Source organism: Dipteris shenzhenensis, chromosome 26 (genome assembly GCF_047967505.1).
Source record: "Dipteris shenzhenensis isolate YYH24624 ecotype China chromosome 26, Dip_SZ_1.0, whole genome shotgun sequence".
NCBI classification, from domain to species: Eukaryota; Viridiplantae; Streptophyta; class Polypodiopsida; order Gleicheniales; family Dipteridaceae; genus Dipteris; species Dipteris shenzhenensis.
The window spans coordinates 9,482,820-9,497,024 of NC_141621.1; the positions used below are offsets into that span (position 1 = coordinate 9,482,820).

Below are 14,205 nucleotides of genomic sequence, written 5' to 3' on the forward strand. Positions count from 1 at the left end.
CCACCTTAAGGACGTTCGTTTGTTGGGACGAGGTTTCTTTTAGGTGTGCCTAGATTCCCCAGATGTCACGAGAGACTTGCTACAGGATAGGTTTCTACTTCTAGGCTACAAGAGGATTTTTTTGTTTCCCTTTCAACTGGGCTTTGACCCAGTTGAAGAGGACAAACATGGAGCTTATGTTTTCATCAGGTTCCCTGGTCTCCCCTCAGTTTATCACTGGCTTCTTCCAGTTATTGGCGAGAGGTTTGGTGTGGTAGCAGAGATCCCCCCTCTTCCTGGCGAGCCTTCTTCGGCTGCTGAGGCGGTCAGGATGGATGGAGAGTTAGGGTCCTTGTCCAGGATCCTAATATTTAAAATGACCACATCATGCTACAGCGACCCGATGGGTCTTTCTTCCGCCAGAGGTTCGAGGTTGCAGGTCGGCAGGACCAGTGCATGATTTGCAGGTCCTCGGGGCACTTTGCCAGCGATTGCCCAAAGAAGAAAAAGAGGCCTAGAAAGCAATCAGCTCGTACTAGCTTACGATAGAGAATAGGAGCAGGACCCTCCGCTTCACAGGCACTGCCTTAGACACGAGCTCTCCATCCTCCTAGGATTGCTCGAGTCCCGCCTACACCCCGCACCACCTCTGGCCCATGGTGGGTCAGGCCCTCTACTTCAGAGCATAATTCCACTGCTTCGGAGGCATCCCACTTGGAGCCTCGGGAGGCTATCACCTTGGAGTCTGGTGTCCAGGAGCCTTCTTCCACTCCACCCCAGAATCAGGCTATACCTCCCTCAGTAGCCTAGGTTCTTGGCACTTCGTCTACACCACTTCTTGATCAGGACCCAGTACAGGTGCCTCCTTCCGTGGATAGAGGGAAGGGGGTCTTACATTCTCTCCCTACTTCGGTAGGAATCCTTCGGACCCCCTCCCCAGAACTGGCTCAGGGGAACTCCTTTTCTGCTCTTAAGGACCTCTCTGACCTCCTAGATGATGATTTTGTACCTTCCACTTTTGAAGAGCCAATTATCGGCATCCCTTTCGAGAGATCTTTCTCTCTCTCACTTGTGGACTTTCCTCCCCTTGGACCTCGTGTGTATGGCAGGAGATCGGCTCCGGTGGAGGGTTCTTTTTTCGCCACCAGGTCGGGTAAGGTATTCCAACCCGCTTCCTCCCGCCGATGAGGATAGCCAGTTGGAATATACAGGGATTGGGCGGCATCCCCCATCGCCGTCGCAGACAGCTGATCAAGAGTCAGCTCCATCCAGGTGTGTCAGGTGGTTCCTTAGACATTCTTTTTCTTCAGGAACACAAACTGGATACTAGAGATTGCTCCGAGTCAGGTAAGCTACTTTCAGGCTGGACTTTTTGGCTTCTTGCCTTGGGAACTAGAGGAGGTACATGCATATCAGTTTCAGATTCTATTCTCCCTCTGGTCGTTGGACACGGTACCATCACCCCCTCCAGGGCCCAATGGAGTTTACTTTTGATTGACAGATGTAAGGTTGGTTTCCTCAACCTCTATGCTTCGAAAAACAGAGGGGATTGTGTTCTTTTTTGGAAAGAGTTGCTCTCTTGGGCTGACATTGCTGATTCGTGGATTATTGGAGGTGACTTCAACATGGTTGAGGCACCATCCGATAAGCAAGGGGGCAGAGAAGGTGGTATTCATTCCCTCGAGAGAGCAGCTTGGGATGCCTTCTTGTTGAGATTCAGTGGTAGAGATGTTTGGTCAGATGATGCATTTCATGTGCAGTCTCAGTGACTTTTGTTTTCGTGGTCGAACCGTAGGGTGCAGATGCCTATCCATGCTCGGATTGACAGATTCTATGTGGATGACTGGGCTCTTGATAGAGGGGGGATAGTTTGCATTGCACCTAGTGTCTCCACCTCCGACCATTTTTTGATAGTTTTGTTTATCTCAGAGCCCCATTTGAGAGGACGGTCTCATAGCATCAGGATCCCCGATGCCTTATACACAGATGAGACTCTCACAGGGGCAGTCTTGGAGATTCAAGTTTCTCACTTGCAGGGGGGGCGGTCCCTCACATGTGGCCACAACACTTGCCAGGTACGGCGACTTTTATCACTCTCTCGCTAGTGCTCGGCCAGGTTAGATACTCAGGCGGGAGATTGGTATCCGCCGGCAGGTCACAAGCTTGCAGAGGGAGGAGTAGAGATGACCTTCAGATGCTTGGATACTGGAGTGTCTTGCTGCAGCAAGGGCTCACTTGCAGACATTGCTTGATCAGAGAGCAAAGTATGCCTTTCATGCATGGGAATCCTTTTGGATACAGATGGGAGGGAGAGTCAATAAACAGTTTTTCTCTGCACTTGCACCCAGACATAGTAGAGAGAGTGTCAATTAGCTTGTTGACTCTGACGGCGTTTTGCAGTCTCATCCGGATACTGTCATACTGTCATGCACTTAGCAACAGATTTTTATGCATCCCTTCTTTCTGCAGATCTTGACACACAGGTCAGAGATGAGGCTAGAGATGTAGTTTGACAAAGTTTACCTGTGTTGGTCACACCAGAGATGATATGCTCACTTGATGCATGCTTCACCAACACAGAGTTCAGGAATGCTCTCTCTGCCCTTCATAAGGGCAAGTGCCCTGGTTCGGATGGTCTAACTCCATCTTTTTTTACAGCCTTTTGGGATATGATAGGTGATCATATTACTTCAGCCCTGTAGGGCGTTTGGGACTCGGGTGAGATGCCTGACTCACTGACCGAGGGACTCATACACATTATCCCTAAAGGTGGCAACAGGGACTTTGTATCCCATTGGAGACCCATCACTCTTTTGGGCACCCTCTACAAAATCCTTGCCAAGGCGATCAACATCCGATTGCAGCCCCTTCTTCCATGATACTCAGACAGGCTTTGTGCATGGCAGGAGCATTTTTTATAATATTTTTTTATTCTGGGAAGCCATAGAGTGGGCTATGCAGAGCAGGCAGGTAGTTCTACTCTTGGACTTTGAAAAAGCCTATGACAGAGTAGATTGGGGTTTTCTTGAGGGCATTCTCCTACGATTTGGTTATTCAGATGCATGGATTAGAGGGGTGGCCTTCCTTTACAGATCAGCCCAATGCCAGGTTTTGACCAGAGGAGTAAGGGGTGACAGATTTCAGATTTCGAGGTCAGTTCATCAGGGGTGCCCTTTAGCCCCTTTCCTCTTTCTATTTGTGGCAGAAGCTATGAGTATCTTCCTTAGATCTCAGGCTGATCTTTATGGGCTGAGATTGCCGCTGAGACAGGAGCAGGAGCTTCTTGACTATGAGTTGGCTGATGACACTGCTATTTTTATTGAGGCCTCTTCACAGTCACTTGATTCTTTCCGGACAACCTTGGATATCTTTTACTCAGCTGCAAGGGCACACATTGACTGGTATAAATCCTTTGGCCTTTGGATCAACAATGAGGACACTCGAGGCTGGGGAGTTGACATTGGCTTTTCTTGGATTCAGAGGGGTGTTCCTGTCAGGTATTTAGGATGCCAGGTAGGATTGGGCATCTCTCCAGCACAGTAGTTTGCCCCAGTACTGGAGAGTATAAGGAAAAAGCTCATTTTTTGGAGCTCAGCCAAACTCGACCTTGCATCTAGAGTTGTGGTAGTGAACCAGGTTCTTTTGCCCATCGCTTGGTTTGTGTGTTCTTGGTAGTGCCGGTCTAGGGATTGTATCACTCAGCTCGTTAGACCAGTCAGGAATTTTTTATGGAGTGGACTTGATGGCACAGCAGATGTTGCAGCGAGGGTGGCCTGGGAGACCATTATTCTCCCTAGATGTGAAGGGGGCCTTAATATCATTGACCCGGACTAACAGTGCAGGGCCTTGCTTTGTAAGGTGGTGGTGAGGGGACTCATGCCTGAGCAGGAACCTTGGAAGGATTTCTTTTTTGGACGCATTTAGGTTTGCACACCTACCTTGGGAGATGATTGGGTGGACAGCCCTTGTTGGATTTTTACGTCAGCCCCTCTCAGATCTCCTGCCTCTCCTCTCATGACTGCCATCTTGAAAGCTTGGGGGAGCTTCAGGAACACTCTTCGGAGGGTGCCGCCCTCTACCCTTGAAGAGATTGATAGGCAGCTGATCATTTGGAACGATAGTATACTTGACGAGCATGGCAGACCACCGGGCACCTCCCATTACATGCAGTGGTCTAGATGGGAGAGAGGCCTCGCCTACACAGTAGGCACTTGGAAGGCCTTTATTAGGCTACCTGAGGATCAAAGACTATAGTTAGTGAGTCACCTCAGAGGGGTAGCATGCAGGATTTAGTAGATAGGTGTAGCCATCCCGATGGAATGGACAGTTGAGATGCCTATTACTTCCACCACTTGGATGGGAGCTGTTTTGAGGATAGCAGTTCCTTTACAAGTGATTGCTCTTCGAGGTTTCGAGGAAGATGCGCTGGTCTTTGATGTTGGGGATGGAGGTATACTCTCTAGATCCACGGATGATATCCTTCTAGACGTTGCCTTTCAGCCTGTCAAGATTGCTGGTTTTGTGGACCATGGAGCAGGCTTGCAGTGGTACTTAGACCCCGACCCTCTGCTCTTGGCCCTGGGATCCTGGAGGTTGTGGTTATATGGAGGTGCACCTATCAGGTGCTTGCAGTGGGACCTAGGAGAGTGGGAGTGGATAGATCATGGGCACCGAGAGAGGGGGATTCCTTTCTTTCGTTTCATGGTTGGTAATGCCAGGAGATTGCAGCTGAGCATTAGGGTTGGATTTCCTCCAGAGCCCCCCACTAGGACAGCTTCTTCATCACCGCAGATTTGCGTAGGGATTTCTGGAGGAGGCTATAGAAATATACAGATCACTCTTTTCATTTGGCTTTCTATTCATGGAGGGATTGCAGTGAACTAGTGGAGATCACGATTTAGGGTTGATCCCACTTGCCCTCGCTGTCATTCTGCAGAGGGTCAGTGCGACATTGCCTTTGGGACAAGCGGTTGCTCGGATACTCAGCATTTTTCATACTTCCCCTTTCTTCATGACTTGGGGCTCGGTTGCATGGTTATCCCTTACTGGGCCCCAGGTGTTTTATGAGGGTGAGCCTTCTTCTTGGGCACTCTCGGTCCGCCGGCAAGTGATAAAGCCTTGCTCTCTTCAGGATGTACCACTTAGTCCCTTCAGAGCTTCCCATGCTTCAGTGGACACCTCTTGGGAGATTTTGGCTAGCATTTCCTCTTGGCACATTTGGAGAGCCAGATGTACAGAGGCATTGGATGGCACGTAGATACACCCATCACAGGTGTTCACGGGTATTTGGACTGACACGGTTTAGACGTTGATAGCCACTTGGGCAAGCATGTAGGGCCCTTCACAGGCAGCCTCTTCTAGGAGGACTGTTTTTCTTCGAGTTTGGAGGGGTTCTCCCTTTTTCTTGGAGGGTTCTACTGGATTGAAATGGCACTATCAGCCACAATCCTTTTTTTTTTGCTCTTCAGCTTTTCATGCATTGCATGGTGTATCCTGTATGGAGCTTGCTCTAACGGTTTTCTTTAATACTTAATAGAAGTCTCTTTTTGCAAAAAAAAAAAATATAAAATTTGCATGATACTTAACTCCCTGTGACTCTGCATTGCTGAGATGTCTCTCAAAATCAGAAATTCAGCTAAAATTCCAATGTGTTTCTAAAATCATCACAGATTGAGCTGGATAATTATCTTTGTCCTGTGGTGTTGTAAATACATGCATGCATGCATGTGTATCTATGTGTAGGTGAATGGGTGCTTGCATATGCATGCATGGCTGCGCCTCTTTCAAATCTATGCATGTCATAAAAAATCTCATAAACTAGAGATCTTATACCTTCCAATATTTGAAGAGACACCAATGCAAACAACAGGTTTTTCTGTATTTCGTATGAATAATCATTCAAAGGAAGACCTCAGCATGCAGTGATCCTGATGTTGGTCGTTTTATATCAGATTCTACACTGCATAACTGAAAACAGGCCATGTTGTATGACATGGTTTGGTACATCTATTCCTGTTGAAGCTTCTCTCGGAGGTGTCAATTATGATCCTTCTGGGAATATATCATCAGTAAGGATCGTCTATAACTTATCTTTAGGGGAAATTTTACCTGCAAATTGTTATATGCAATGTATTGTGGTATACAAAGAAATTTAGCATGTTTATCATTGCGCATGTGTATTATTGCAGATTGAGGCGATAAGGTGGGGGGCAAACAACTGGAACTATAAGCATCCCTTGTGGGTTGAGTATATAATGACGAGATTAAACTCCAGCTACACAGATGAACAAAGGGAAAACCTAATCCTAGAATGGGAAGATGCCATGATTAAAACTGTCATTCCTTTGCAAGAGAATCAAATTGGAACAAACTTCACAACCGGAGGAGAATATGAAGAGTTTCAAGTCCAGTTTACTATGTGGGTAAGTTTATAGTTACACATGTTTGCAAGATTGCACAACGTTGTTCATCTATACATGCACAAAAGCATGTTTCTTCAACATTCATGAGAGTCTATGCACGAGTGTACCTGATTTCTGTATGGTTTATGTGGGATTCCTTTATATTGTTCTATAAATTACCAATTTTATTTTACTCAAGAAAAAATCTCGGCAAAGATCTAGGGCTGAGGGGCAGCATCCCAACATCCCCCACAATCCAATACCAACCTTCCTAGAGGACAAACAACTAAGCACATAGTTCAGCAGCTGTAGGACAATTCAATTGTAGGGTGCATTTTTTACTTCATCTCCAAACGATGGACGTTCACCTTTGGCAAAAGATCATATGTAAAAATGTCACCATTTTTTAGTGTGCAGTTTTCTAAGTGCATTTCACCTCAGTAGAGTGTGTATAGAACTTGCTTTAGTGGAGCTCTTTAAGTTTCAATTTTATTTTTTCAAAGGGGAAAAAAAGCGAACTTCTATCTAGCATGACCAAATATACATTGAAGCACAGAAAAATGCGGAGACTTGAAATAAATCAAGTTGACAAGAAGTGAGGCTGTTTGGACAATTTGGAGAGTGGAAGTGCCATGAAGATCATGTGGCACTAATTGAAATATAGACCATGTTCCCACTTTCTCACGAAGTCTCTTCTCTCCTAGGCATTAGTGCATGCATGCATGGAGCCTTGAAGTCTTCTCCAGGTGGCCTCCAGGATATGTGTAATATTCTACCAGATCAATGAGAGTGATTGAGAGGTATAGGTTTGGGTCCCATATAAGGCCTCTATGCAGCTAAATCTCCCATGCGATGATATTAGCAATGATCTCTCAAGTTGAGTCTATGGAGGAGGCATGACTTATGTGCAAGGGAACTGGCTTCACATTGAGAATCATAGGCTGAGGGACTCTCCTAGCTATAACAATGGTATTGTCTAAATCATCACCCTAATAGAAAATCTTTGGACTCGGCGGCTGAGTGAGCCAAGCCACCGATCACCAAGAGATATAACTAGTGCCCCTTCTCATCGTCTCAAACAAGTGTGCAATGCCTTGCCAGATCCTCTAGACGTTTTTGCACTCCCAAATGATGACGAATGGGGAATTCAAGGATGTGAAGGATGTCATATGTTCCATGGTCTGTCTCCACATCTTGACTATGATTCTGTCGAGCCAGAAGAACATGAAAATAGCTATTCTGGTAGGATCTCTAGAGTCATCTCCAAAAGTGGGCTTGCATGGGCAAACTAACACCAAAGGGCTCCCAATGTGCTCTCCAAGTGGTGGTCTCGGTAACCTCTAGAGCTGGCCTCATCTTGCATTCCTAACTATGTAAGCGAAGAAAGAAAGTCTTGCATTCTTGTTGCATCAGTCCATTCATAGGTTCTGGAATGGGCATCCATGAAATAGCCAGGTGCCATGGATAAGTCATGACAAGCAAAAGGTGAGGGTCCTTTTTTTGCGAGCAAGGAGCTCCCCGTCTGCTGTTGCTGCCCGCCACTGCCTATCGCCTTCACCCAGCCCCTCTCCCTAGATACCTTGGCCGCGCAGGCCCCCTTGCGCCACCTCGCCACCTCGCTCCTTGGCCGCGCGGGCCCCTTGGCCATGCGCCCAGCTCACAGGTCCTTGGCCGCGCAGGCCCCTTGGCCCTGCGCCTAGTTCGCTGGTTGCTGTGCAGGCCCCTTGGCAGCGCCCAGCTCACAGGTCGCCGCGCAGCCCCTTGGCACTGCGATCTGCTGCTTCGGCCGCGCAGGCCTCTTGGCACCCAGGTCGCCTGCAAACCGGTCGTGCAGGCCAGGCCTCTTGGCAGTGCCCAGCCCAGGTCGCCTCCCCCCCCCCCCTTCAGGTTGCTCCCCTCCCTTGCTTCAGGTTAGACAGTTTCAGGGCCCTCTCCGGGACGCTTCGCCTCGTGTTCCGGGGAGCTATTATCCTAAGCTGTTTCCAGGCATTGGCGGAGCTGTCTACTTCAGCACTGAGCAGCCTGTTTGCTTCCCACGCAGGCTGAAGATCGGAGCTTTCTTTACACAGTTTTCTTTTTTGGGATTTACGGGTGGTTGGCTGTGAGTTCTTGGTGGGTATTTTCAGCAAAGGTAGCTCCTCCCCTCAGGACAGCGTAAGCTGAGACAATGGAGGACACTAATGCCACTCCCGTCACCGAACTTGAGGAGATTGAAGTCACAGTTTCTTTTCCTCCCGACATTGTGCAGATGATTGAGGTAGTAGAGGAGGGTTTTCGTTCGACTCACATCATTGGCTTTCTACCCGGTAGAGGCCAGCAGTTACGTGATTGGGTGTACACCAGCATGGCCTCTTTGGGTGTCTCAGTTACGGTTTTCCGATTGCTTGGCAGAGGGTACTTTTCTTTTGGCCTTCAATCTGCAGAGCAGGCTCAAAGAGTACTTATGAGCTCACCGATTCAGTTTTAGAGCAGAGTCATCCATTTGTGGCCTTGGCGGAAGCACTTCAGTTCTACTTCCCCTGGACCGCGATAGGTCTCCTTTTGGATCCTTTTCCCTGGACTTCCTGATGAGGTTAGCTCTTGTCGCAGAGCTGTGGAGCATATGGCTAGTGTGGCAGGTACAGTCATCCCTTCAGGTGCTAGACCTTCCTATGCTCAGTCACTTACTGGTACAGGTGTTACGAGGGTTAGACTCATTTCAGATTTCCCACCTCCTCGACCTTTGCCTACTTTGATTTCGTACTCCACTGGAGATGGGGTCCAGATGCAGCAGAGGGTTTTGTATGAGGGTCTTCCTGATCAGTGTCTTTTCTGTCGGAAGAGAGGTCACTTTATTAGGGATTGCCCCAGTCGTCGACATCGATCTGAGACTCCGGATACATCCCATCCTCCGAGTGACCCAAAACCTACAACTCAGCCTCCAGGGGTCTCTGAGCCTGCTTCGACTCATTCAGCAGAGCGAGAGGAGATTCCTCTGGGGGAGCCTCCAGTGAACCCAGAGGACTTAGAGGTGCCTCCAGCGGAATAGATTTCACAGAGAGCTCGGAGGAGACGGAGACAGAGGGAGAGTCAGCAGTTTGAGCAGCCCCCAGGGGTCTCTGAGCCTGCTTCGACTCTTTCAGCAGAGTGAGAGGAGACTTTTTTCGGGGAGCCTCCAGTGAACTCAGAGGACTTGGAGGTGCCTCCAGTGGAACAGCTTTCACGGAGAGCTCGGAGGAGATGGAGACAGAGGGAGAGTCAGCAGTTCGAGCAGCCCCAGGTACGAGCTCACAGTTGGCAGAGAGTTGAGGCACATGTGCAGGAGACCCCGGATAGGGGAGGTACAGAGGACCATCCACAGGCAGGTCTTGACACTGTGCAGGAGATGGTAGCTCAGGGAGTTGAGGGACACGTGCAGGAGACCCCGGAAAGGGGAGATGCAAAGGACTATCTGCAGGCAGGGCCTCACACTGTGCAAGAGACAGTAACTCAGGATTTGATGACTCTTGACACTTCGACCCCGGAGGTTCATATATTGGTTTCTGAGACAGTTATCCAGCAGGAGACTGCTCAAGCTGCGAACACGGTGATGGATGCCTCTTCACAGCAGTCCAGTGAGAGAGAGGTATTTCACGACACAGGTCAGAGTCAGAGCCCATCCCAGGATCTCATGTGCCTATATGAGCCTTGAGGTTCCCTCGAGACCTCTTTCTCTTCCCTGTCGCACAGTACCTTCTTTTGTTGCTATGCGGAGCGTCCTCTCAGACACCCCTCCCAGTACAGCCTCATCCTCGCAGCTTTTCACTCCTGGTTTATCCAAATCTTTTGCGAGTGCGGTCACAGATTTCGCTCAGTACCTAGACATGCGTGAGGGTTGGGAGATCCTAGCAGATGAGATTGAGCGAGATTTTTAGTCACCCTTCCGTACAGGCACCTCGTCACAGATTCTTCCTCTCCCTCTTACCTATTCCAGGTGTAGAGTTAGGACGGCTCAGCCTCTTTCAGCTCTTCTGACTCCTAGACCTGACCCCAGGATGGTTGACTGCCCGTTGGGTTTTGGTCCTTTTTGGCTCGAGGGGTTTCCACAGACTCCCACACTAGATTGGAACTTCTCCCGGTATTTTGTCAACGGTTAGAGGAGGTAGAGGAGTACTTGGGATTTGTTACTCTATCCAGAGAGGGGCACATTCTTCATTTCTCCGCAGGCAGCTTTCGTTCTCGGGGGAGCGAAAGCTGGTCAGCTGAGCTTCTTGACAGCGAGATTGATAGACAGCTTTTGAGCATGACTCAGTTTTCATCAGTTCACCGTATTGTTGGCTCGCAGATTCATTCTTGCCCTAGGACTCTTCGACCTGGCTTCGGAGGCAGGGCCTTTCTGTTTCTATTCTTTGAGGTTCAGGGAGACTTTGATTTGCCCAGGAGTGCTGGTTGACTTTCAGCTCCTCAGTTTGCGCCAGAGTATTATTCCCTTGGATGGAGCCATTTTACATGAGTTGGGGCAGATTTGGAGCTTGATCAGAGACCGACTTTGGATTGCGCCATCAGAGAGAGTCGTTTGTGCCACTGCCACTGACATCCCCTCACTTCCATCCGATGTCTAGGCTGTCCATCATTTCTTGGAACGTGAGAGGACTGAACGGCCGCAGATTTATTTCAGATGCAGATGGTTGTAGATCGGGAGTTCCTAGATTGCAGCTGCTTAGGAACTCCCTTCGATTTATTTCCTCAGGGTCCCCTCCAGACATTGTACTTATCCAGGAGCATAAGCTCTCCTAGGACAGGATTGACAGATGCAGATCCTTACTCAGAGGACAGAGCCGGACATATTGGAGCCCAGCGGATGGTACGAGGGGAGGAGTCTGTATCTCAGTTTCAGCTAGGTGGGCCCCAGATATCACCCAAGAGGGTACACTAGTGGAGAGCAGGGCATGCTATGTTATTCTTCAAATTGAGAGCACAACAGTTGGTGTTCTCAATGTGTACGCTCCCACGGATCCAGCCCGCAGACGTGCATTTTGGAGACAGCTCAGAGAGTCCCTTCCTTAGGCAGACACCTGGATTGTTGGAGGAGATTTCAACATGGTTGAATTCTCTGAAGACAAGTCGGGCCAGACAGAGGGTGGACTTTCTGATAGGGAGAGAGTGGAGTGGGATAGTTTTTTTTTGCATGCCGGACTTCATGATGCAGCTCGATTGGACGACTTTCGTCACTTGGCTGATAGACTTCAGTTCTCTTGGTCGGGGGTTTTCCATGGCTCTCTCTCTTTGGCTAGGCTTGACAAGTTTTATATTGGCCATTGGGGCCAGGCTAGACGAGGACAGTTTGGGATCCACCCGGGTTATGTTTTATCTGCTCCAGTCCTATTACAGATTCTTCCTACCTCTCGATTGGAGAGCACAGGCTTTGTGAGAGTTCCGGACTTTGTTTTTCAGGACACAGAGTTCGTGGAACGGTTGAGAGAGGCGTGGATGATAGAGGACACTCCTGAGGATCAGGGCTGGTTGATGTGGGTAGAGGGGGCTTTGGCTAGAGTTAGCTTGGCCTGCCAGTTGAGGGCAAAAGAGGAGAAGGAAAAGCTCAGAATCAGAGATCGGAACGCAAGAGCGGAGGTATCCAAACTTCAGAGATTGATTCAGAGCTTTCCTCATTCTCTTTTCATCAGAGGCTCAGGAGAGACTAGAGGAGATTCAGGGAAGGAGGGCCCAGTTCAAGTTTTACTCCCAGCAGGCCTTCTGGATCCAGAAGGGGGATAGATGCTCTAGAGAGTTCTTCAGGGCAGTGGGTCAGAGATACTCTTCGGACAGTCTTCGTAGACTTGTGGATGAGGCCGGGTCTCTTCAGACGGATCCTCATCGACTTGTTGAGATCACTTCTGATTTCTATTCCACTCTGTACACCGCTGATCCAGTCACCGAGGAGATGATCAGAGCGAGAGAGGAGATTTGGAGTCATATCCCCTAGATGGTCTCAGACATGATGAGTCAGGTTTTGGATAGCCCGCTATCACTCCTGGAGATCACAGATGCGTTATATGAGCTGCCCAGAGACAGATGCACGGGGGAGGACGGTCTGTCGCCCCTCCTTTTTAGAACTCTCTGGGATACGATTGGGTCTCATCTACTTTCTGCCTTTTCAGAGGCTCTCGATACAGGATCTTTGGGTGGCATTATGCACAGGTATGATTTGTCTCATCCCGAAAGGGGGAGACAAGACAGTCCTACATAATTGGAGACCCATCACACTTTTAGGGACAGCCTACAAGATCCTAGCGAAGACCTTGGCCCTTCGTTTAAAGCCTATGCTGCCAGATATCATCAGAGCTACTCAGACAGGATTTGTCCAAGATAGGAGTATCTTGGATAATATCTTCACTTTTTGGGAGGCCACTCACTGGGCGAAGGAGAGTCAGCAGGATATTGCAGTTCTCCTTCTCGATTTTGAGAAGGCTTATGACAAGGTGGACTGGGGTTTCTTGGAGGGCACTATGAGGAGGCTAGGCTTCAATGATAGATGGATTTTATGGGTCTCCTCACTTTACTCCCACTCTTCTAGTAGGATGGTGGTCTGTGGAGGTAGAGGACCGGCTTTTCAGCTATCCAGATCGGTACGACAGGGATGCCCGCTTGCACCTTACCTTTTCCTTTTCGTAGCGGAGGCTATGGGATACTTTATGCAGGCTACCAATCATGGCACTTTGGGCCTGCATCTGCCTATCCGGCGGGAGCAGGAGCATCTGGACACTGAGTTTGCTGATGATATGGCACTGACAGTCAGAGGAGATGCATATAGTCTTGCTACTGCTGCGGATGCAATTGACAAGTTCTGCCTAGCCTCAGGGGGACTTGTCAATTGGAACAAATCAAAAGGCATATGGACTGGAGCTCAGCAGGATACCCCAGCATGGGGAGGAGACAGAGGCTTTGTATGGATACCCAGAGGCACCTCCACGAGATATCTAGGCTTTCAGGTTGGCATTGAGGTGTCCCTGACGCAACAGTTTGCCCCAGTTCTTGAGAGTATCCGGAGAAAGCTAGCTTACTGGAGTACGGCTAGACTCTCTTTGGCCGGAAGAGTGCTGGTACTCAACCAGGTTCTACTAGCGACTATGTGGTATGTTGCGTCATGTTGGTGCTTTCATGCTGACTCGATTCGTCAGGTGAGGAGATTGCTTCGGAACTTTCTGTGGAGTGGTGGTGATGGTTCTGAGGACACTAGGGCCAAAGTTTCATGGGATACTATCATTTACCTTTCGCGTAGGGAGGACTTGGGGTTCTTGATCCGGAGATGCAAAGCAGAGCCCTTTTAGTCAAACTTCTTGTAAGAGGTTTGACTCCAGGAGATCAGCCGTGGAAACAGTTCCTGCTGCATGGGATTCACCAGTGCACCCCCAGAGCAGCAGGCCAGTGGGCAGGTAGAGTCAGTTGGATCTTCCTGACGGACCAGCATTCTCAGCCTTCCTCACCACTTGTGAAAAGGCTTGTTCAGATTTGGGATCATTTTCGACAGCACCTCATCAGAGCAGTTCCCTCCTCCAGAGAGGAAATTGCCCGACAGCCACTTTACCATAACCCCCTAGTTCGGTACCAGGGATCTTCCCTTGGTACAGAACTTAGGACTCCCTTGGCCAGATGGCATGCTCATAGGGTTGTGACAATTGGAGATTGGTTCAGGGAAGGTGTGGAGATGTCAGAGGAGGTGATCAGAGATAGACATGGGCCACTTGGACAGATTGCTGCCACCAGATTACTGATCATGAGAGCTATTCCTCAGGAGTGGAGGGATGTACTTACAGATCCAGCCTATATTGATCCCATTTCTACTTGGTCATGTTGTTTTAGTGAGGCT

The 14,205-nt window shown here is 49.1% G+C and overlaps 1 protein-coding gene across 3 annotated transcripts in view; it reads left to right on the forward strand.

The window, feature by feature from the left end:
* The window catches only part of LOC147884641 (uncharacterized), a 186,348-nt gene that overhangs the window by 30,045 nt on the left and 142,098 nt on the right, over positions 1-14,205 (forward strand). For all 3 annotated transcript variants that reach the window (XM_087397364.1, XM_087397363.1, XM_087397362.1), the window contains 2 exons: positions 5,931-6,047; positions 6,168-6,401. In XM_087397364.1, the coding sequence (XP_087253490.1) occupies positions 5,931-6,047; positions 6,168-6,401 (351 nt within the window). The remainder of the gene's footprint in view (positions 1-5,930; positions 6,048-6,167; positions 6,402-14,205) is intronic.